Source organism: Notothenia coriiceps, unplaced genomic scaffold (genome assembly GCF_000735185.1).
Source record: "Notothenia coriiceps isolate Sejong01 unplaced genomic scaffold, NC01 NC01_scaffold00013592, whole genome shotgun sequence".
NCBI lineage: Eukaryota > Metazoa > Chordata > Actinopteri > Perciformes > Nototheniidae > Notothenia > Notothenia coriiceps.
In genome coordinates this window covers 311773-335998 of record NW_011346293.1, presented here as the reverse complement: position 1 = coordinate 335998, position 24226 = coordinate 311773, and the positions used below count along the sequence as shown (strand labels likewise).

The 24226-nt window shown below is 39.3% G+C and overlaps 2 protein-coding genes across 2 annotated transcripts in view; one reads left to right on the top strand and one right to left on the bottom strand.

Moving 5' to 3' along the window:
* The first annotated feature begins 3577 nt into the window (after positions 1-3577).
* Positions 3578-13396, top strand: aebp1a (AE binding protein 1a). Its single transcript, XM_010774214.1, has 14 exons — positions 3578-4179; positions 6741-6986; positions 7480-7542; positions 8042-8110; positions 8465-8524; positions 8640-8699; positions 9524-9601; positions 10238-10347; positions 10450-10589; positions 11194-11278; positions 11362-11506; positions 12305-12384; positions 12479-12602; positions 13194-13396. Exons 1-14 carry the CDS (start codon positions 3930-3932, stop codon positions 13394-13396), a joined length of 1713 nt encoding a protein of 570 aa, XP_010772516.1. The 5' UTR covers positions 3578-3929.
* A 2744-nt stretch (positions 13397-16140) lies between these two features.
* Positions 16141-24226, bottom strand: part of prlra (prolactin receptor a) — a 21491-nt gene continuing 13405 nt past the window's right edge. Inside the window, exons 4-9 of the mRNA XM_010774213.1 lie at positions 21233-21402; positions 19061-19230; positions 18317-18458; positions 17869-17965; positions 17591-17660; positions 16141-17483 (exon numbers count right to left, since the gene is read on the bottom strand). Coding sequence (XP_010772515.1) covers positions 16494-17483; positions 17591-17660; positions 17869-17965; positions 18317-18458; positions 19061-19230; positions 21233-21402 — 1639 coding nt within the window. The 3' untranslated portion in view covers positions 16141-16493. The remainder of the gene's footprint in view (positions 17484-17590; positions 17661-17868; positions 17966-18316; positions 18459-19060; positions 19231-21232; positions 21403-24226) is intronic.

Genomic DNA, 24226 nt, shown 5'->3' with positions numbered 1-24226 from the left:
AATGTATTGAAGTCAATGGGGAGAGAAAGATTATCTTTCGATCCCGTTTGAATTGTACCACGAATTACACATATGATGTTTGTCAATTTAAAAGATAATTTTGCAAGTCAAAACAATTAAAATGTGTCGTAAAACTGTGAAGTTCCACATTTCTTTGTGTGAAGCGCTCAACTCTGGTCTTGCACACGTCACCAACACCAAGATGGCCGTCACGTTGGTACATTTCACCTCTTTCTTTCAGAATGAGGCGAAAAGTATTAAAAGAGGTGAAAATCACTACAAGTCTGGGCATGTTGAGAGCTGTACATACGAAAAAGGGGAGTTAGTTGGTTCAGTAAGAGCCAGCATGCGGGACCGGCTTTACAATGTTTCGGTGAGTAACACGAGTGTAATGTGTAACGTTAATGTCAGCTAGCTAACATTAGCTAACAAGGTACACTCTCGTGTTTTGTTTTAGTTGCTCTTCGAGAACGAGCAAGAGGTACTATTACTGGTATGATAACAACCTGGTACAAAGCACACAGGCATCTTGTTAAAGTAAGTAAGTAAAGTGAGTAAATGTATTTTTAGCTATCTGGAGGGAACACATCAGTTATGACAGCACTTACTCGACTCTGGGATTTGTAGTCTTTCAAGTTGCGTATTTTTCATAGTCTTATATTTCAACAGTTTTAAGACAAACTTTGAATATTTTGACATGGAATTGATTTTTTAAGATTGACAAACAACATATGTGTAATTCATGGCACAATTCAAACGGGATCAAAAGATACGTTTTCTCTCTCCATTGACTTCAATTTATTATTTTTTCGGAATAAGGTCCCATGATGCGGAAGTAAGTGGGCGTGACTTCGCCACTCTATCGGTATATTGGTATATGTACACCATAACGGTGCACAGCTGATAGAAAGGGACACCTGGTGGTTAAAGCACGTTATTGAAATGTATTATTTTTATTATTAGATATTAATAGGAGACACAGACAGACAAACTAATAAGGCTTTATTTAAACATTAAAGAATACTTTAGGTTAAGGTCTTATTTTGAATAAGAAAAAAGCTTTGGGGGTATACATATTAAGCCTGACAAAGTACTAATATATTGCTTTCCTGCAATGTTAACTACTGTATGTTTAAGCACTTATTTTAACTGTTATTATACATATGTATTATACTCTTATAAGATGTATGTAGATAGTATAAGAAATGTGCAGAATATGACAGTTTAATGGTGGAGGTATACAGTACACACATATTGATAGGTGTCTTGTAATGCACTGTTGAGGAACCTGCGACCCAGGTTTTTCATCTCCGACCTTGTCAGGTATTGAACAATCAATAAATAAAGAACACAGAATTATTCAATATAAAACACAGAATTTGTGTGTTAATGATTTACAAATAAACACCACTGCATATTTACAACTGTTACACATGCTATCTATGTCTATGATATTAACCTATGGATTAACTACAGCATCGTTTTTATCGTTTTAATGCCATTGAAGACCAGTTTTGACCAGACAACCAAGGTAAGCCATGTTAGCGTTTTAGGCTACCTAGCGCCACATGTTTTGATGTACGTTTTTGTTGATAACGTCGCGAGTTTGTATCTTTCAGTGTTGAGGTGGGCACCGTTAGATTCTGTGTCTTTACGATCATAAACGATGTGTTGGATGTGCAGATAGGATAAGTAATAAGGGAGCTAGGAGTGATTTTTGGTGCAGTAATAGGTTAGCATTTTTCGCTCGGGGCTAATTCAGAGGGTCACTGCATTGTGTGTTTTTTTTTTTTTTTAAATGAAAAAGATCAGTTAAATGAGTTTTTTCCCGTTATATGAACCGTATCCGTGGGGCTTTAGAGGTTACGTGTTCACTATAACATTGTGAAAAGTTATCATTATTTAGGTGCAGGTTTCAAATAAACCCAGTTGGTTTTCTACCTCTCCCTTCACTGTTTGATATAATTGTGTAATTTAAATTGCTCCAATACATTAAGCTTCATTTGTTACAATACTTATACATATTTAATTTACTTTGTCCCATTTTTATCAATCGTCTGAAGTTGAGATGACCAGGCAGAAAAGAATAACTCTCAGCTGATTTTTTAACATGACTCAGTTTGTTCAAGTCATAAATACTTCATTCTCACATCTGGTAGAAGTTTTTCGGACTGTGGTGGGCCCGATGCTTTGAGACCTGTCACTGACCGAAACCACAATGGACAAATGTTGTGCAATAAGATTTCTTCATCTAGATATTACATAAAAGTACTCAGCACGGTTCAGTCCAGTTCACATCTTTTTAACGTTAAATTGTTTAAAGGTTTCAGGCATGTTTTACGGGGACCATTGAGAGTGCAGCAGGGGACCAGGAAACATTTTGAAGAGGCTGCTCTGGAAAGGCAGTTCAACTCTGACATTTGGCGCATCTTGCAGAGGTCTTCATTTTGGCTGGATACCAAACATGTGGCCAGTTGGAGCCGTCACAATTACCAGACATCTGGACAAATCTGAAGCGTGTGGGCCTAAAGTCTTTCAAGCTGCACTGATCACTGATCTATTGGCATATATGAACACAGAAATAAAACTAAAAGGAGGCTGAATAGTGGACTAACATGCAGACGCATCAAGAAACTGGATTCCAAAAAGACTTTTTTTCCAGCCAAAGCAGACATTTTGAATTGTCATAGTTGTAAAGACACACTAACACTAATGATGGCTCTATTATAGTCCAGTGTTTCAGTAAGCAACTAAATATGAAAGGCGAAGGTGTTCTTTAAATGTTGCTGCTGCAAGGAATTGTGGGATTGCATGTTGTCCTCTCTTTCGTAAAGGATTGTCCAGTGTATGCTCAAGGGGATACAAAAAGGAGGCTTTAAAAAAACCATCTTTTAAGTATTTCGAGAAATAAACCAGCTGCAAACACCGCTGCCACTACACTCAGTCAGGAACCATCCAACAAAGAAAAAGAACATTTCACTGTAGTCAAAACGTTTGAGGAAACGTAAATAATGATAGTGTTGCTTTGTGTCTGGTAAATGAATCAATAATGGGTTTGCCATAACGACAGGGATAATATGTCAATGTTGTAATTTCAGTGTTCCGCTGCATAAAAAGTGCTCAGAAATATAAATTAGCACACCTTTAAACATTAGCAACCATGAGCTACAGGTCATACCAGACAAAGTGAGGCTGCATCTGCATTAACTGTAAGTGCATTTCATCTCTGTTGCCTTAATCAAGTTTCTTGCAACTTACAAAGAAAACGACATCTGTTGCAAACATTGTTTTCAACCTCAAATTTACTTTATTTACTCAATTCTGGTTGAGTCATTCTCTTCTGTTCTGTTTTTCTAAGAACAACGGCAGAACAGAGTAAAACATTTCCTTCTTTAATTGTGTTTCTTCTTTCTTTCCTTCTTTCTTTCCCCCCTCCCACGTAGGAATGTCACATGTGGCAGATGCTCCTCCCCTCTCCTTAGAGATGGGTGAGGGGAAAAGGGGGTGAAGGGCTATGAGGGAGAGATGTGACTGAGGAGTATATAGGGGGGAGCGGAGGAGGAGGGGGAGGAGGAGGAAGAGGGAGGTGTTTTGATCTGCTGTTGCTGGAGAAAATCCACTCCAGACACATAGATTTCCTCCAGATCGACCAGGAGGCAACTTTAAAACCTCCAGCCGACAAAGTTTCCTTCTGCTCTCCACGCTGACTTTGACATCAGAGAGGAGCAAGCTCTCAAGACTCATCCTTTTGTTCTCTGAATTCCCTTTGATGTCTCCTGAGACTTCTTAAGGACCTCCAGAGGAAACTGTGCATCTGCAGGTCAGATGTTTGTGATTTGGGGTCTACATTTAGTTTGATATTCAGGGGTATTTCTTGGAGTACGTTTGGTCTGTTTCCTCCCAGCCTGCGTTGTACTTTCATTGGAGAAATGAGGGCTGAGGTGCTGGTCGTCTGGGCAGCTGTGATCCTGTGCTGCGCTCTGGTGTGTGCTCGAGAAGATGTCAAGGAAATCAAAGTCTCCAGGGACCAGATTCAGGTGCGAGAAACCCGAGGACTGGTCATGCCCATGAGACAGGGGGAAGAAGGAGGTGTTGAAATGTCAGATGATCCTGCTGAGGTGGTGGAAGAGGAGACCAAAAAACCAAAGAAAAAGAAAACACCCGAGGAAATTGAGGCAGGTAAGAAGGAGGTATGATGGTATGACTAACACAGACACACAACTTATAATATTGGACGAGTTTAGGCATTTAAAGGGCATACATGTGCAGATTCCTTTGAACTTTTCTGGCCTCTGAGCATGCTGCCACAGCTTGCAGCCAATACTCTGAGGATACACAGACAGGAAAGGCTGCAATCAATCTCTGTGGAAGGAAAACATTTGGTTTGAACTCTGTTACCTGGTGCTGCCTCTGGCTTTCTCTCTTCCACAGATTTATTTGACTATAAGACAACATATGGTCACAAAAACCTTTGTTAAAATCTGACCACATGCGTTTTTTGCTGCAGAAGAGATGGGGAATTTGTTTTGATAAAAGTGATTCAGAGGTGACGGGGCAGCAACTTGTTGTGATCCAGTTGGTGGTCTGACATTTTCTTGGCACCAACAAGACCTGCGCTCTCTGGCAGGAACACAGGTTGTGCACTCACGTTTTGTCCAGCATAGTGATCAGTTGCTACAGTGAGAGTGGCGTCTGTACCTGGATTATGTCTCCAAAAAAGCAACATCTGTGAAAAATACAAACTCGGAGCAACAGAAGAAATATTTCCACTACGATTTTCCGTAAGTGAGCAGATTTACGAGGGCCCGCTTTCAGTAGCATTCATGGCACTGATGTTCTTCAGAATGTTAACTTTCCGCTGCATCAAGCAAAACCACAAGCCAAGCCGTCAGAGATGTTCATGTGTGACTAAGGTAAGTTACATTTCAAGCCATAATTACAGAAGCCAAAACTATTTTTCACTTCCTTCAGGCTCTGTAAATCCGGGGAAGGCTTTGCTGAGCATGCAACTTCTTCACCATCCCTTGTTCACAACCAAATGTTTACAACTTTTGGATCCTTTTACAGGTTGTTGTAATATTCTGTTTATAACATTTACTGCAAGCATAACAAAAGTGTTGTTTGGCCTCACCAGTCCCCATATATACAGCAGCAGGCTAATGCAGGAGTCCAATCACCAACCAGTACTCCTTTGCTGAAATGCCACCAGTCATATAAAAATATGCATTTTATTTAGTTAAGTTGATTAAAAACGGTTTATTAATACAATAGTAAGCTGTCAATTGATCCACCACTTTGGTCCAGATGGAAATATCTCAACAACTATGGATTCTTATGAAATTGAGTTTCTTAAATTCGATTTTTGACACCATGTTGGCCAGTGGTTTCCTAACAAATGTGCACTTGTTAAAGGGAATTATGTCTTGGGCCCGTCGAGCCATATTTGGATTAAGCAATGATTAATTGTCACCATCATGCACATCATTTGATAAAAAAACATAACTGGGATTGAGAAGACAAACCAGAAAAAGCTTTGAGGTCTGATCCTGACAGTGGACCTGTGGATTAAAAGGTTGTTTGTTATTTCTGTGTAGACTCACAGAAAGAAAAGGTGACTGACAGTAATACAAAGTGGCGGCCCAAACACCGGGGGCGAGTAATGGATTGGCAGTGAGGGGTTGTTGTGTTTAAGGAACATCCGGAAACCTGTCTAGCGGAAGAAAACAAGCCGCCTATGTGTATAACAACGGTGGATTAAAAACCCTGAATTCCTTTAAGATACCTTCTCTGTAATAATCCATGTTCAACATGAAACCAACCATTTTCCACTTTTAAGTCTGTAAGCAGCCTCTCATCAAACAGTTGAGAAGGTGTAAGGCGACACTGAGCTGATTGAAGGTTCCCAGACCGCCTCCGTACATCCGTGTGTTTGTCTTTTAATGTCTTGAAAACTAAATGTTGGATTTGCAGAAATACTACCATGCACACACAACACACAAGTGTAATTTACCACACTGCCTTAAAATGCTTGATTTTAATTGTGCTAACTAATTATTTACCGGTTTACTTGGTTGTTTAATTAGGCTACATTTCCTGTTGGTGGTTTTCATAGGTGTATTTTTTTACTTCATGCAGAGCCAGACTTTTTCAATCTTGGTTGAATGGTTTTATGCTAAACTAGGCTAAACAGACCGGACATTGTACAATACACAAAGGCATTATGAAAGATTAGTGTCTCCTCTTAACAAAAAAGCAAGCATACAGTATTTCCCAAATATGTTAAATATTACATTTGCAGAGCAGTCATGCTCCCAGGAGGAAAAAACATGACTATGACCTCTCCTGTTGCTTTGCCAGCAAATCCACCTCTTATATAACTATTTCCTCTGCACAGTATTGACTGTCAAAGGGGAGGTCATTAGGGCTTGGCAATGGTCTCCTCTGACTGCTTTTTTGTTTGGTCTCAGACCAAAACAAACCAATGAACTGGCAAAATTATCTTTTGTGCAGCATTTAAAGTTTATGTTTGTCTAGTTTCAGTTGTTTCGCGTTTTGGTACAGTAAGAAATTAGCTGTAAATATGTCCAACATATAAACAGGCAAGAAGAGAATAAATAATTGGCAGTAAAAGTATATATCTAATACAAAGAAACTACAAAGCTGCTTTACGTGCCATGCTCACATTTTACGGGTTTCAAATAACCAAAAGTGTTCCTCTTTTACCTCGTCTCTCTTTGAAGCCAAGGCAAAGAAAGCAGCAGAGAAGAAAGCCAAGGCAAAGAAGCAGAAAGCTCCTAAACCAACCAAAAAGCCAAAAGCACCAAAACCCACCAAAAAACCCAAAGCACCAAAACCCACAAAGAAGCCAAAGGCCCCCAAAGGCACCAAGAAGCTAAAGATGACGACCACGGTGCAGCCGGACACCAAGCCATCCTCTGTGGACGAGGAGGAGGAGAGGCTGCTGATTGGACTGGGCTGGGGAACGGGTATGTACACTACTGTTTATCCACCTGGTCACATGCCAGTACAACATTAAAACCACTGGAGTCATTGTACAAACAAACAGTCAAAATACTGGACAAGAAATCTGTTTACTCGCATCACTGCCCAATACACAAAAAATACAACTTGTTGAGCTGGGAATTATTTAAATTCCAATTCAAGACCTGGTTAGTAAGGAATCAGCTCTGCCAACACTGACACAATCTTCTGCTCCTTACAACCCAGTGTCTGTGCACTGCCTGTGTTTTATCATGTTCTTTTTGTTTTGTTTGTTTTATGAACTATTCCAGTAATGTATGTTGCATGTTTTTATTTGATTGTATTTACTTGTTTAAAATGAAATGTGTCTTTTGGTTGACTAACAACATCTGTCCAGGGACTACAGATAAATAATAGCCTCTTGGAAATCTGAAGTCTATTCTTGTAAAAAAAAGTATTTCACCACCATTCTCTATCCTTTTAACTTGATGTTCACAGTGAAACGACCTGCTGTGACCCCAATGACGCCTGCAGAGAAAGAGCCAGAGGAGCCGGGCCTGGGTGAGACCCGGAGACGGTTTTAGTTCTTTCACAAATGTTACTTTTGGTGTTTTCTATTCATGCAGACATCTCCATAGAGCCAACAATTCAAACAAAAACTCCCAATGAGCCCGGCACTGACTACTGGGTAGTTAGACTTTTTTCTCCAACATCCACTCAGTCGGAGCCAAAGACTTTATGGAGCCTTTTATGACGCAGCTCAGAGGTTCCAGTGGGCTATGAGGGCTGTGATGTGAAAAAGGACCTGGAGGCTCCATCAAATCAGCACACTGCTAGTTTCCTTAAGACAGATTTATTATTTAGATGTTTTCAACACTTAAAGACAGACTATAATAAAGACTTTTAAGGAAGACATACAAAGAGGAAGATTTTTTTTTTATGCGGTTTTATTTCCCCTAAAATGTCAATGGACTTATGAGCTTATAACGTCTTTTGTTTGATGTCAGAGATTGTGCCATAACATTTGATATTAACACAGCATGTGCTCTGTGCTTCACAGATGTGCGGCCTGTTGGATATCCTGATGACAAAAAAGCCACAACTACTGAGGTCATCATGTTTATACCAGGTTTGGGTTCATTTAAAGAATTGATTTCAAAGAAGAGAGGGTTCAACATGGTATACTTTGTTTGACTCATTATTAGTTTGTCTTACTTTTACAATTAGAGTCCGATTAATTTAATGTAACTTAAGGATCAAAATAATTAATTTAAAACAAATTTGAAAATAAATGACAGTAACTTTTGAGAAATATACCAGAGTATCCTAGTTTTATTATTTGTGTAGTTATTATATTTTCCTTATTGTATTGTGAATTCCTATGAACACTTTTTTTATGTAATGTAATTAGGTCTCTATATGTCCTTGACGGAGTGATTGCAAAGTAGGCATATGTTTTATCACTTATTTCCTTCTGTTTCAGAGGAAACCACCAGTGTCCCATTTGTCGTCCCCTGGTATGAAGAGTATGATTACGCTGACTGTACGTCAATCATTTGGATAGATACCAACAAATAAATGTGCTGCTGTTTTAGCTATGAATCATTTTTAACGAAATTAAACATGAATTGTTTCTGTTTCTGATTGTCTCCTCACAGTGGCTGCTAAGAGACAAGAAGAAGAGGAGGATAAAGCTCGCAAAGAAAAGGCAGAAAAAGGTTTATAATCTAATTTTCCTTGAAATTGTTTGGATCAATCCGCCACTGAAAATAGTCCCATACAAAGGTTTTATTTTATTTTATGAAAAATAGAGTGACCATCAAGAAAATAATACTCCTTTTTAAACATGAAACTATGATAAATTGAGGTGTTTTTTTTAAAGATTGTTAACCCTTAGATGCACGAGTGACTGGACCCTACACTCTTTTTTTATATTTTGAAAAAAAAACGTAATTCCATTGAAAATGCATGCGGGTCATTTTTCACCCACTTGAAGCTTTGGGTAGTAATACAAAAACTACCATTTCTTAAAATGCATAAAATGTCAATTTAAAATTTGAATGGCATGATATCCAAAACATGTTTTTTGAGGAATAGCTGGAATATGAAATGATAAAAAAATGTAATTGCAAAGATACTCTAAGAAAACCACCTCACCGGGTCAAAAAAGACCCTCTTTTATCCTTTATTCTTCAGTGTTCTTTTAAAGACAATTTTAGAACAAAAGGTTCTGGAAGAGATAGAGGATGGAGGAGGGATTTCCAACAGCTGTCTGTAAAAGCCTTACACAACATTTTGGTATTTCCTGTAAAGTCAAATATAAAATCACATCACATATTTTCACAGCCTTAAATACATTCGCTAAAATAGACTAAACTAATCAATGTTAAAGGCAAGAAACACATGAGGAATGTATGAATGGGAATGAAGGTGCATTGTGCGAGCACATATGAAAATATTTTGGTGTAGGTGGTTGGCTGGAGATCAACGTCCATTTGAGAACATGTTTTGACACATATTGTTTCCTCGTTACACTCTGAAGCTGAGCGGCTGAGGAAGAAGTGGGAGGAGGAAGAGGAGGAGCGACTGAAGCAGATTTCAGAGCCTGTGGAACCAAAAAGTAAGAGAAATACTGTCAGGAACACAAATCCTTTTAATTGGTGGATTGTAACTAAGTACTTATACCAACTAACAGTATTCACGTACTTGTACACTACTCATCACAATTTGGTTTTTGATGCTACTTTAAACTTTTACTTTACTACATTTCAGAGCCAAATGTTGTACTTTTTACTGCATTTACAGTTTCTGACAGCATACATTTACATTACTCTATGTCTATATCTACATCAGTAAAATGCCACATACATATTAATACAGCAGTAAAATCCTATATAATAGTAAAACACAATTTCCTGCCAATGAGTACTTCCACTTTTCATTCTTTTAAGTACATTTTAAAGTATTAAGCTGAAAGCCTGCTTTTGACAGGAGTGTTTACACAGTGTTTAATTTGAGCTTTACTTCCGGAAAGGATCTAAATACTTTCACCACTGTTCAATTTTTTTAATCCATTAGAACTTTTTTAAACTACTACATTGTCTTTAAAGGACATCTTGATTAAAAAGAAAAAATGCTTTCAACTCACTTGTTAAAGCCGTTCTGTGGCTTCCAAGAATGAATCAAATGTGTGTTTTGAATCAGAGTATTTCTGAAACATTGAACACACCCTGTTTCTGTTTGCTTTCCCTCTCAGAGTGTCCTCCTCTTGGCCTGGAGTCTCACCGGGTGGAGGACGACCAGCTGCTGGCGTCCTCTCAGTCTCACTACGGCTTCACGGCTCAGAGGGGACGACTCAACATGCAGGTAGGCTACACATAAAACACAATAGTTACTTTGGGAATATTGAAAGTCTGCTCTCAAAGCAATTATCCGTCTCCTGTCTCAGAAAGATGTGTTTCCTTGCAGGGCTCTGATAATGAGGACGATCTGTTCGGAGGTGCGTGGTGCGCGGAGCCGGAAGAGAAGGTCCACTGGTTTGAGGTGGATGCCCGCCGAGAGGTGGAGTTCACCGGGATCATCACTCAGGGGAGAAACTCAGACCAACTGTGAGTCGAGTTTTGTGATTCATTGTTTTGTATGTCACATTTATAGAACATTGGAAGCCCATCTCTGCAGGAAAAATGAGGGCAATTCAACTTATTTTATTAAGAGATTTATCATTAAAGAAGTAACCTCAGGGCGCTTTTCATACAAAGCAAGTCTAGACCAGACTATTTAAATGTGTATTTACAGAAACCTTACAATAGTCCAATAGCGAGTCCAAAATGTCCTCACCTTTAGCTCCGTTTTTGGTCTCTACCAACTCCTGGCGGAAGTATCTGTCACCTAGAGGCTAAATGCTCCACTATGTTCACCTGCGAGTCTCTTACTGTGTCCGTCTGCTGAGGAGGTAGTGTTGATTGGATTTTCCCGGATGGCTAGAAAGCGGGAAATTCAAATTATGTGACTGAACCAAAACAGTAAATGTTGGAGGCACAAAACAAAACGTGAGCTGAAAGACACAATATTGTTCCTAAGAGCTGAAAGGAACTTAAGTATAAACAACTATTCATAATTTTGACTTAAGACATTATTTTCTCCTGTCAGAAATGAGCTTCCATACGGGTCTGTTAAAAATGTTTACTGATTAATCAAACATTTTTCCTATAGGGAGGATTTCGTCTCCTCCTATTTTGTGTCCTTCAGTAACGACAGCCGTGACTGGACTATACTTCATGATGGCTACGCTGAATGGGTTAGTTAAAGATAAATAAATAAAAGCTTCAAATGACAGATTAAAAACGTAATATTCTATTCTGTGTGATGGTCCTCCTGCAGTTGTTCTACGGGAATGTGGATAAGGACACGCCGGTGCTGAGTCAGTTTTCTACGCCCGTGGTGGCGCGGTACATCCGCATCCTGCCGCAGAGCTGGAACGGCAGCTTGTGTCTCAGAGCGGAGGTCCTGGCCTGCCAACTACCCAGTCAGTATCACAGAAAACATACTACAACACCACTGACCTTATCTGTTATCAGGAGTAAATTAATTGTCTCTTTCTGAAACTATGAGGCCTTGGTTGAAGCAGTTTTACAGGTCTTTAAAGAGTTTAATGACCTCGTGAGGCACAGAGCTTTCTCATTCCTTTCAGGGATATGTCATCCTCCACTGGGAGAATAACAAAACTTTTTGCCAAACTTGAAGATAGAATGGTTTACACAAGAGTCTGTTTCACAAAACAAACTTCATGACATCAGTGTTAGGAAAAGTGTTTTACATGGTAACTAAATCAAAGCACAACTTTGTTATACAACATTTCCAAGTGGTAGGAAGTTTCTAAGAACATTTATTCATCTACTGTCCTTGGTGCATCTCAAGGGGTTTATCCCAATAAATAAAATGTCTATATATTACAATGTTGAGGTACTTGATTAATAATGCTGAATATGATAAGAAATAAATAGTTATTTATCAGATAAGGCAAAAACTATTGTGAAGTGAACCTTGAACTCTACCTACAGTAGCAGTATATAAAATAAAGTGAAAGCTGCAAAATCTATAAATGCATTGCTGCAACAACAATTATTATGTAATAGTATAATTATCCTGAAATTGTGCATGTGTGCTTTTACTTTTGATGCTTCAAGTATATTTGAATGCTAATAGTTTCTCAGTTTAGTTTTTTAGTAATATTTTAATGCAAGACTTTAATATTACAGAGATTTGCCAATTTTACTAAAACAGCAGAACTTCTAGTGTACTATGAGCGTGTCAATTCTTTCAGGCAGCTACCGCAGTGAGAATGAAGTGAACTCCTCAGACGAATTGGACTTCAGACACCACAACTACAAGGACATGAGACAGGTCTGTTTTTAAGTCGGATCAAAAACTACTGCCCTATTATAATTCTGAGAAGAACAATATCACAAAAGAGTTTCCTCTTGTATCTCTCTTACAGATGATGAAGGTGATCAACGAAGAGTGCCCTAACATCACCAGGATCTACAACATTGGTAAAAGCTCGCAGGGCCTGAAGATGTACGCCATGGAGATCTCTGACAACCCAGGAGAGCACGAGACAGGTTTGAGAAACAGACAGCAAAAAAAAACATCTTTACCAGATAAAAGATCATTGTCATAATTGTACAATAATTGTGTCCCCTGTACAATCGACAATGCAAAAAGTGCTTTAATATACAAACATTCAACCTTTCTGTAACCTTAGGAGTTGGTTTTAGTGTGTTTCGTCTCATTAAAACATATTTTCGGGGTCCATTTGTATTTACCCATATCTTCTCACATTGGCCCGCCTTCTAGCCAATCATTCGTGGTGTAGTCAATGAACTTGAAGCTTGAAAGCATGGGAAGCTAAGTTGAAGCTAGTTTGCACAAGAGATAGCTAAACTAGAAAAATGTGATTTTTGGACACATAATCCTTTTCACACATCATTAGCTAAAAACAGCGATGTGGGTAGCTACAGTATGTGTCAAAAAGTACTTGAAAAAAGTTCTATTTACACCTATTTGTTCTCGTGTTTATGAATTACCTATGATACTTCCTAAGAAATACGATAAGTAGTGTGTGTTTACGTAACACGACTACACAGGATTCATGACTATAAATAAAGCCGCATTTCTTGAGGTTTATAAATCTGCGTGCTGTTGCTTTCTAGGTGAGCCTGAATTTCGGTACACAGCTGGTCTCCATGGTAACGAGGCGCTGGGTCGTGAGCTTCTTCTCCTGCTGATGCAGTTCCTGTGCAAGGAGTACAATGATGACAACCCCAGAGTGCGCCGCCTGGTGGACGGAGTGAGAATACACCTGGTGCCTTCACTCAACCCTGATGCTTACGAACTGGCCTACGAGATGGTATGATGAACATAAATTAAACATTAATAAACGTTGGCTTAACTTAGAAAGAATACCGGTATCCGCAGTCATTGCCGGATTCAGGCTTTCTTAAGAGGCAGGTGCAAAAAAAGATGGGCACCAGCAGCATGTAGGGGTAGCCTTTAAAAGTCACATAGTATACAACATCAAATTGTTCATGTCTTTTATACATAAACAAGTGTCCCCTCTGTGTAAAGAGATTCTGAAAATGTCAGGAAAAAATATTTGCTCTCCATTTGTCCTGAACCATTTATATAAAAACCTGTCTGAAAAGGAGCTGATCAGATCTTGGCCACTTTGTGATGTCATAATGTGTTTTTGGGTTGTGTAACCATTAGTCCATTAAGCCCCTNGATTTTCCTTATCTCTGTGGCGTCTTCGCGTATTCAATCTCGCTACAGAGCAATAAAACTGCAATTCCGTTTTCAAATATCAGAGCAGGCCATTCCTACGCTCTGTAGCGAGATTGAATACGCGAAGACGCCACAGAGATAAGGAAAATCCACCCAAATGGCCCCAGAAGAGGTTGTTTTTGCTAAATCTGTCTAAAAATGTCAAATATCACTTGTTTTGCATCAATCTTGATACAGGGTACTTATTATATGTTGTACTTTGGATTCCTAAAGCTTTTAGTCTACTAACCCATCATCCAAGGTTAGTTTTCACTATAAGTACAAAATATGTTTTGGACGGACACTATAATTTACAGTTTTTAAACAGTATCTAAACATCTATATTGATTCTGACTTTTCTACATCCAACTCACAGGTTTATCATTACTTTGAGAAAAAAGATTATTAATTTAACCCTATTAGAAGGGAAGATATGGTCATTTGTTCTGGGAATATCATTTTCGAGCCTGAAACCTGAAAAACAGGCTTGGGGTTTAAGAGGTTTTGAAGGTAATACACCGAAAATATTATGACTTTATAATACAAATGGCCAACAATTGGATCGTCACACTAGTCTGTTATAGGCCCCAAACACAGGACAGGACTTCAGAGAGGGATTGGTTGGTTAATACAATCAGGGATTAGGATATAGTGAGGTCCCCCCCACTAATGGATATTTAGCTGATCAAAATGCCATGATGCTATGCACGACACAATAGGTGGCGATATGGCTTTTGAAGTTGGTTTGTATTCCGAAAATGTACCCAGATAAATAGTAGAAGAAGAAACTCAAAACAAAAGCACATGCTGTTTCCTGTCAAAGATTCATGTAAGTGTATCGTTTTGACAGGATAAGATCAAATATGGCAAGTAAATCAACTCATAAATCTAAGTTCATGCTTTAAGACGAAGATTTGGAGGAGAATGCTGACGACTCTGCTGCACCAAAGTTTAGATTTTCTGAGGACCAGAGAAAGTTTGGAGAGATGATAGACGAAGACCAGTAGGTAATGTCATTTTGGAATGATCAATGTTATGATAATGTAGGCTACAGTCTAAATAAACTGTAATTTGGATAGCAGTCCTATTGTCTTTGCGCACGAGTAAACAGTTTGCGCAACAAGCTATTCAGACATACCTGTGTGCATGTGCCTTGCAGCAACAGCAGTGAGAATGAAGCACAGCCTCAGGACAAGTATAGGTTTAAAAATGAGTCATGAAACCAGCAAGATTATATTAATAAAAGACATATCTATCAACTTAATAAAAGTAATGTATGTGCTGATGTTCATGGTAATTCTCAACCTATCAAAAACAGAGACATGTGTGAAAGCTTTTTTCATGTTCCATTTCCACATACAGTGAAACTGAGTTAGTGAGCAGGAAAGGAGTCTTTTAATGATGTTATGTCCCTGCAGTACAATGCTGACCTGGTTTCTGGCGACCATATACAGGTGACAGTTTCTACTCCAGCCATTTTATTATCTTTACTCCAGCATGGAGAAAGGCATGTCAGTTCCCCAGGAACTGCATGATTGATGCCATGAAGAATTCTTGGACATTAGATGGATATTTAAAGATGAAAATGTGCATAACAAATACACAAAAGAAGCTATAAACTTCAAATTTCTTCAAGCACATTTCAAGGGAATATGTGTCGTTATCTTTGTTGAGTTTTTGTTATGATTTGATTTGCTGTTTTGAATCAAATAAGTGAAGATTCAAGTTCTGTTTTATATTTTTAGGCTTGTATCCCATTTGATATCATATCTATTGAGTAATATGTACGATTAGAAAAAAACTTCATGATGCAAAAAAAACTTGATAAGACAAAACTGTTATAAATACATTTTATCAGATTATATTTCCAATATCATTCACTCTGACCACCAGGGGGCGCTTTAGGCCCCCAAATGTATTTTAAATGTTCCAGCAGGAGTGTCAAACTCAATTTCATCGCGGGCCACATTCGCCTAAAGGTTGCACTCAAAGGGCCGGTTGTAACTATATAAATATATAATATATAAAATAATGTATTAAATTACATTATTGCCTCTGAATTGGATTATTATTAGATAGGATAATAACTTAGTAATTAATTACGTCTGAAAGCAGAAGGCCAGGGCAAATAATTGCAAGTCTCTTCAGTGCATGTCACAAAACGAGATGCATTGTGGGACATGTAGTTTATGGGCAACCTGCTTCTGTAAAGTAGCATTTAACCGTATAATAAACGTATTATATTCTTTGCAAGCTCTTGCGGGGCCACATAAAATGAAGTTGCGGGCCGGATTTGGCCCCCGGGCCTTGAGTTTGAGACCCCTGTTCTACAGGAAGCAGAGAAAATACATTTTATATATTAAAAACAAACATTTCTGACATTTTGATTGTACACAAATCCTTCAATCAGAGGTTTCCAGCAGTGTAGATCAAGTATTTTATGAAAGACATAAAAAAAAAGTGAATGCATCGTGCCTGACAGGAGAACAATATGTATGACATATTCAAACATATACTTAATCATGACAGAATATAGAAACCACATAGTTAATGCAATCAATCATATTCTTCATAAAGTTGAAGAAAGAGTATAATTCATCAAGTAAATAAAGGTAATCCAGTGTTTAGTGTGTATAGTCTTTTTCCTGGCCTGAACCAAATCTGGCACAGTGCCTGACCTTATGGGACCTTTAGCAGGATGGCATGTTGCCCATTGTGGCTGTGTCAACATAACCATTCAATGTGAGGGCCGTTTCCTCCTGTAGTGGCATGACAGTGTACATGCAGGCTGTAGGCTTCTGCGTAGTGCTAACTGTGGAGGACGTGTACCAGTTTCCTCCTTCTCCATTTGTCTCCTGGTCCACTAAAGGGCATACGTCTTCCCCTGTCCCCTCTCTCTGCAGCAGTAGCCTGTTATCACAGTCCACCCCCTTCACTTTGCTATAGTCCTCCCCCTTGGGCAAGTTGGGGCAACCTTCAATGTGGCCACACCTGGACACCACTGGCTGCAGGAGCACCATATCCTCCTTGTTGACCCTCTGGACTTCAACGTACTTGGTGGCGGGCGATCGTTTGCGTCCGATGTTGGAGATGTTGACATCGCTCCGGGTTTGGAGTTCCCGATGGGCCAGTGTCTGGGGATGGAGATGATTTTGTTTGTTGCTCAAGCAGAAGTCCGTGATGCTCGGTCCCAGAGCGTCCTTGGTGCCAGGATGGGTGAGGAAGGAGGATGTGGAGAGGGAATGCTGCTTGGCCGTCTCAAGTGAGCTCTGTTTGTCCAGGGGGTTTGAGCCATATTGAGGCAGTGGAGAATACACCGAGGGCCAGGTCTTCACCTTCCCACTGGTGTCGTGGTTGATAGCTTCCTCCTTCCAGCCCCGTGTCTCCATCAGACTGCTCTCCCGATTTGTTTGCCCCTCTTCTTCTTTTGTTTCGCCGCACTTGTCCATCAGCAGAGTGTGGCTGTCGCAGCTGCCCCGGCCTGAGTCACTGTCTGATCTGGAGTTCTCAGATTTAAGGCAGCCGTCAAGTAGATCCTTGCTCTCCTCCAACATCAGCTCCGGCTCCTCTGGGACATACACCTCTAAGTACTCCACCAGCATCTCCTCGTATTTAGATGTTGAGGCCGGAGGGAAATTGGGCACAACCAGAGCGCTGAAGATCTCGTCAGAGTTGCCATTCTACACACAGAGAGGAAAGCTTGATTACAGAAAAGCAGTAATGCAATCAGTTGATATTCTCAGAGTTACTTTATAAATCTGAATTTGTTCACATGTGGTTGTTTTACCTTGAGAAGCTTATTATCAAATCCTTTGATTTTAGGACCAGGGACTGGCGGCAGGATACAGTGCTTCAGACTTCTCACACAGGAGAAAAGAGATATATGTCAGGGATGCAGACAAAATTAATAAATATGAGAAGAAAATATAAAATCGGGAGTATAAGGTTAAGTGTCACATCCTCTGGAGATATTTAACAGTTTCTGGAAAATATCACGGATTCATATCACATCAAAAAAGGTTGAACGAACAAACTTAATGGAATATTCATTATTATGGTTTTTACCTGTGACTGTTCATGTGCAGCAACCATGTGAGGATGAGGAAGATGAAGGCAGAAAAGACTGCAACGAGGATCCACATTGACTTCTCCCGATGGAAATCTTTAACACACATCGCAACAACGCAAGTTATTTCTTCCTAATATTATTGGATTATAAAGTTTATTGCTTATTTATTAATGATAATCATTCTACTTATATTCCATCACTGGAGACTAAAGTTAGCTTAGCTTAGCACAAATAGAGGAAACAGGGCAAACTGCTAGTCTGGTTCTGTCAAGATAGCAATTAAGTATATTTTAAGAAAGTAAATGTAATATACAGTATATGTGTTCTGTAATGTTAGTAGAGAAGGCAAGACAAGTTTATTCATAGAGCATATTTAAACAAAAATAAGTTAAAAGTGCTTTACAAAAATAATAATGACATTATAGTAGTACGTAGATGTCTTACAGTCAGGAACTTTGACGTAGGAAGTGGAACTCCATTCACTCCAGAAGCCGTGATCGGGTTTACAGCGCACCTCGACAAGATATTTCCCCCCCGAGCGCAGGCTGAAAATGTTAAACATCTTCTGCTGGCCTGCATGGTGCATCTGGAAAAACAACACAATAACACAGTGAGCAGATATGCACAGTGTGTTGGAGCTATACATTGTTTTGTAATATTCTAGAGTTTATTTTCTTGCTGTTTTGTAGTAAGTTGATCATTATTTTGTGTCGTTATTTAAGTTAATTTGAGTTATAAATCAGCTTCAGGCCCTGGGTGATTTGGGCTTTGTTTGCAGACAGATAGAGGAGGGTTTGGACACCGGAAACTCAAATGATTTTTTTGTTTTTTGTATCATGGTAAGAGAGGATGTAAAAAACAAGGTTCTTTGTGCTGTTTGATTGTTGGAAAGGGAGAAAATATAGGCACAAAAGGAATTATTTCCCTGGACAATCGACTTTATCCTGCGTAAAAATACCTTATCCTTTGGCAGCTTAACTTTGAGTGTTTTATTTGTTTTTGGTTTGAGGACAAACAGCTGCCACAATATGTCAATATATACTTAGTATACAGTATGGTTAAAATATTGGAGTAGATATTAGAGAAGGTTAAAGCGCAGTACAGCACCTCAGGACTAGTTCACTAACATGATCACTGGAACATTTGAACCATTGATTGGCTCCCTATGGTGAGCACCAGGTGACGTACCTCCCAGTCATCCTCCTCCTCCTCCAGCCTGACGCGGAGCTCGTAGATGAGAGTGATCCAACCGGAGCGGGTGTCAGCTTTATGTGGCGGTTCCCATGACACAAGGAGGAAGGGCCAGCCCTTATCCTCCATGACTGCCACTGTCAGCTTCTCTGGAGGATTAGGCTCGACTGGAGAGGAAGAGAGGAAATGTGAATAAGAGAGGATGTGTTTTCTTTGTTTGAGAGTTAAAAGGAGGAAGATAAAAAGTATTTAAACATTTACATAACCAGGCATGGGAGGATGGGAATATTTCATGTCATAACTACCAACATAATTTTCTTGATAATCTTTAAAATATGCTAAACAAAATTGCAAATCCTGGAATTACTATACCTTACGCTCTGATCATAATTAAAGTGTGTTGCCTATGGGCATAGAAAACACACCTTAACACCATGAAAGGGCATGTGTTGTGCCGTGTGCAAATACCTTGGCTCACGTCCAAGTCAAGTTGAAGAGATGCCAATTAGAAGGCTAAGATGAATAATGACATCAGCGTTGGTAAATACTTGGTGTTAAATAAGTTAAACAAATTAGTGATTTCCATTGCGTCAGAACTGACGTTTAATGGAAATAAAAAGCTTCTTACAGTAGTTTGTAAGCCATTCAGAGGCTGAGCACACGTAATATTATGCAAGGGTTTTTATGGTCTTCATATTAATTCCTTGACACCCTTCATAACAAACTTAACAATACAATCTTGATAATTACTATAAACTCATATTCATGAGTTTTTTTAATTATTATTCAATGTTGCGTTGAGAAGTGGGGACTGTGAAAAGAGGATTATTGTTTTACTTGTTTTTTTATAAACAGCTCCTGATCATTGAAAAGCAAAGAAAATAAAACCTTGGTGAATTAATTGATACAAAAAAAGAGAACAAATTAGGTCTTTTGCGTGAGTCTTCTTTTTTTAGTTAATAATTCCAGTTTTTAAATAAGGCTCTATTTTAAGACTCTATTTTTTAGTCACTCTTTCACAATTATCCCAAAAATGGAAATGTATAACAATCAATTTCTTGTGACTGTTTTATTTACCATGATTTTATATCCAATCCTATATCATATTTAAACCAAGTAGCCAAGTGTGTGTGTGTGTTTGAGATAAATGTTAATATTTAGGCTTTAAGTTATCTTCACGGCCGACACATTGTAAGTTATTGTAAGTTAAGGCAGATAACAGAATCATATCAATGCAGCTATTAGAGACGAGAGCTAGAGGAGCACTTTGAGATAAGCAGCCTCAAGGGAAACCAGTGTTACTTTAAGCCTTTTCATTATTTTATGAAACAGACAACATGCATTTTATCTAGCAACATGACAGAATGGGACCTAATTTCTACCTAATCTAATATTAATATAATGTATTCATAGTACTGCTCACTATTTATATTTAATCAGATGAAATAAAAAGGCTCAAATTGTTCTAAATGTTTCTTTTAGCAAACAAATCCCACGAGGAGACAAAAACCAGCAGTGTGTGTTAGCTAATCTCTCAGTGCTAAACACAACTTGTCTGAGGCTTCCAACCCAAAGCCCCATTTGTTTCTACTTTTAGGTCAAAAACATATAAATATTTAATTGAAAAAATGGCTATGTAATTTCCTAAAACAGCAGGCCATTGTAGAATCTAAAAAAACATCACTCGATGGATATAAAATAGCCTAATTATTTTTCGGACTATTTTCAGCCATGGAGTAATACGTATTCTGTGCTCTGGTTAGTATTTTCAGCTGCAGGACTGTGTTCCTGGGAACATGTCAGTGCTACAGTTGGGCTCTCTTATACGTTTTATATGATAGTGTTGCACAAAAGGATAAGCTATAGGCTTGGAATGGCAATATTTAATAGGAGCATCAGTTCATTTATTAGAAATATAGAATATCAACAGATCTATCCTATAACGTTGCTCAAATTCTCTTAATTTCGACTGCACATATCAACCATTTACTGTAAAAATAGTGACTTTCATTGCACAGTTACAACTAAATGGACGGTGAGTACCCAGATTGCCTTGTCCCCAGTGTTCCACTAAGCAGCTGTGTGTGTTAGAATACACTTTTGTAATCCTTATGGGGCCATTGTGTCTAGAACGAACATCACAATAGCAAACAGAACGTGTTTCCTCACCAATATAAACCACATCTATGTCCACTGGATCGGAGAAGGCCCTCCCCAGTGCGTTGGTGGCCACCACGCTGATGTTGTAGTTGACCCAGATGGACGTGTCGTTCTTGTTGAAGAAGCAGGAGTTCTCTCCAGCTGTGTGGTAGTCGGGACACTCGTACTCCGTCTCGGAGCTGTAAGAGAGGCAGGGGAGCAGCATGTCATCGCATGTGTGCATGTGTACTGTACGGTAACATTTCCAAAGAACCGCATGCATTCTTTATGCTACATTTACTTATACGATATTTGTACTGTACTGCACGGTCACATTTCCAAAGAACTGCATACATTCTTTATGCTACATTTCCTGAAACTTTGTATGAGTGTGTGCAGGACCAGATGAGACACTAAGAGAGGGTGATTGCAAGATAAATAAAAAATACAGAACTAGAAGAACATTTTCTGAGCCATAAACAGCAGCCTCAGCCTCGCCAAGAACACAAACAAACCCCTAGCTGCTTATTCTAAAATGTGAATGAGCTGATTAATAACTTTAGGAAGTCTTGACATTCTTTTTTCCCAAGTTTTTCAATTCTCTCTCTGAACATGACAAACAACCATGTCTTTGAGTCGGATTTGTGACATTGAAGAGCAAAATCGTGTATAAGATGCATGTTGAGCATTGTTCTGTCGACTTCGTGGTGCTTTTTTTAATACTGGGTAGTTTCCTTTTGTTGAACTATGTAGTAGGCTAGGCTATGCCCTTTAGATGAGATGATATTATCTTCCTCATACCGATCACTTTTTGCATTGCTTACATTGCCAAATTCATTCCTATCTTTTAAATCAGAGCCTTATGTCTCCACCACTTCTCAACACAAAGCCTTCTGTTTGAACTTCAACTTCTCCAAAGGCCTGTACGACGAAGCCGGTTCCATATCCATAACCTGGATATGTTAGAGTTACCCGGTTTACCCAAAACAAACGCGCTCTCGCTAAGCGGCCCGACGCTGGTTATCAACTCAAGCCAGTTTTGCCCTATCTAGTTAGGTGCGCGGTCACATGAAAGGGGTGGGGCTAGCAACATTTGACCAATCACAAATATGGACAAGCGTACTGACAGCGCAGCGCGTCATACTTCCTGAATGAAAAGTCAACTTCAACATTATACAAATGAAGACGTTAAACTTTAAACATCCATGACTTAAACACTTTATCCAGGATAAAAGCCACATAGCCTGCAAGGTGAATACAGCTGGTAAAAGAAAAAGCGTTTGAATGCGTACATTAACAGGTTTATGATATCACTGCCCCCCTGAAGCTTCTAAGACAAGAGTGGATCTGACTTTAATTAGGCTACATTTGACTCGAGTGTTTCTTCAACTTAATGTGTTGCTTAAAATAATACTTCTGCATACAGTATGTGACACTGTGATGTTGCACGGCCAGATACGGCCAGATACGGCCCAAGAAGCTGACTCATAAGGAATTATATGATACATTATGATGTGATATCATGTGATATGAATGATAATGGGACACATCGACGTCTGCACTCACAGTGCTGCGGACTGCACGTAATGTTACTTTGATCCGGTTACTTATGTTAACTTATGGCAGATATCTAAGTAAGCTTTCTTAACGCTAATGTTATAATAGTCAGATTGCTCTGAAGATGGGAGGTGATATTCTATTCATTTTCACGTTCACACAATTCCTGCAACTTTCCTGGCAACGGGCAGTCTGAATACTAACCTGAAGCTCTGCGCGTTGGGACCCCTCCGAATTGTTCCCGGGCGTTTGTTTTTTTTTGTTTTTTTTTCTTTTTTTTTTTTTTTTTTTTTTTTTTTTTTTTTTTTGTTTTTGTGTTTTTTTTTGTTTTTTTTTTTTTTTTCACCACTTCATCATGGTGTCTGTTAACATGTGCGACCGCTTGGTACCGATCCAGACGCCGACCTATTACGTGACCTCGGATGTTATATATTTCATTTATAGGCGGATTTCCGCGTGTGCTGATTTTGTAACTCGTGGAGAACCGAAGTTATGTTCGTTGTTTGTGTGGAGGTCTGTCGCAGTTTTCCGGAGAGTCTGACGCGTGGACGGGATGAACTCCGCTCTCAAGATTGTAATAATAATCGTGAGTTAGCGCATTGATTGACTAATTGTAAACAAGCGAGTACCTGTTTTCCTGGCCAAGAAGGTTCTATGAGCACAACACGAGGCGTCACCGTGTTCTTTATGTGCGGGGGTTATATGATGGCCGAAAGTGGTAGGCGTGTGTGAGCAAATAACACGAGTAAGCTGGCGCGCGCTCCAGCCCTTCAAAGTATTTGGGAAGGGTTGTCTTTGGAAGGAGCCTTATAAGGCAGATACACCGGCCCGAGGAATCTGCCTTCTTCGGTTTGAGGTAATATGGGGGTGGTTGTGCTTTGGGTGAGCTCGGGGTTCGAAATGCGTAGGGCACGCCATTAGCTCGCTTGGAAGTGGTGGGGTGTTGTTTGATGGTGTTGTGCGCCGCACCGTGTCTGTGTTCTTTGGCTGGCTCGCAGACCTGACCTGGAACGCGTCGTTTGGCTGTCGGAGCACCGACCGGAAGTCGATCAAATGGTTTTTGAAGTAACGACTCTGATTGTCGTGTTCAGCTGTCAAATCAGGTGCTTGAGAGCTCGCTTAACGGAAAGTGAGGAGTTTGTAGAACAAGATGGATTGTAAAATGAAGAGATGGCAATGGACACTGCTCTACGGACGCTTATATCTGGACCTCTATTGTCTGTCTTGTCCTATAGGAGGCACTGTATCGTTTCAGTTGGTTTTCTCGTATTGTATGGACGATAGGTGAGATGGAAAGAAATTGGAGGCTATTGTTGGTATGTGGTCTATAATTCATTCGTAATAGTGTGGTCATTGATTTTTGTGGAGTCTGTTCTTCTTCTCTTCTTCGGTGGTTGTGGGTCTTGTGTGTTTTTGGGGTGTGAGGTGGTGTTGTGTGGTGTTCTTTTGTTATGTGTTATTTCTCTT

Bases quoted from the DNA above. Each gene is read 5' to 3' on its own strand.
- aebp1a (XM_010774214.1), top strand. From the start codon at position 3,930: ATGAGGGCTGAGGTGCTGGTCGTCTGGGCAGCTGTGATCCTGTGCTGC. The intron at 4,180-6,740 runs GTAAGAAGGAGG...CTCTCTTTGAAG, and splicing joins ACCCGAGGAAATTGAGGCAG to CCAAGGCAAAGAAAGCAGCA. The intron at 9,602-10,237 runs GTAAGAGAAATA...TTTCCCTCTCAG, and splicing joins AGAGCCTGTGGAACCAAAAA to AGTGTCCTCCTCTTGGCCTG.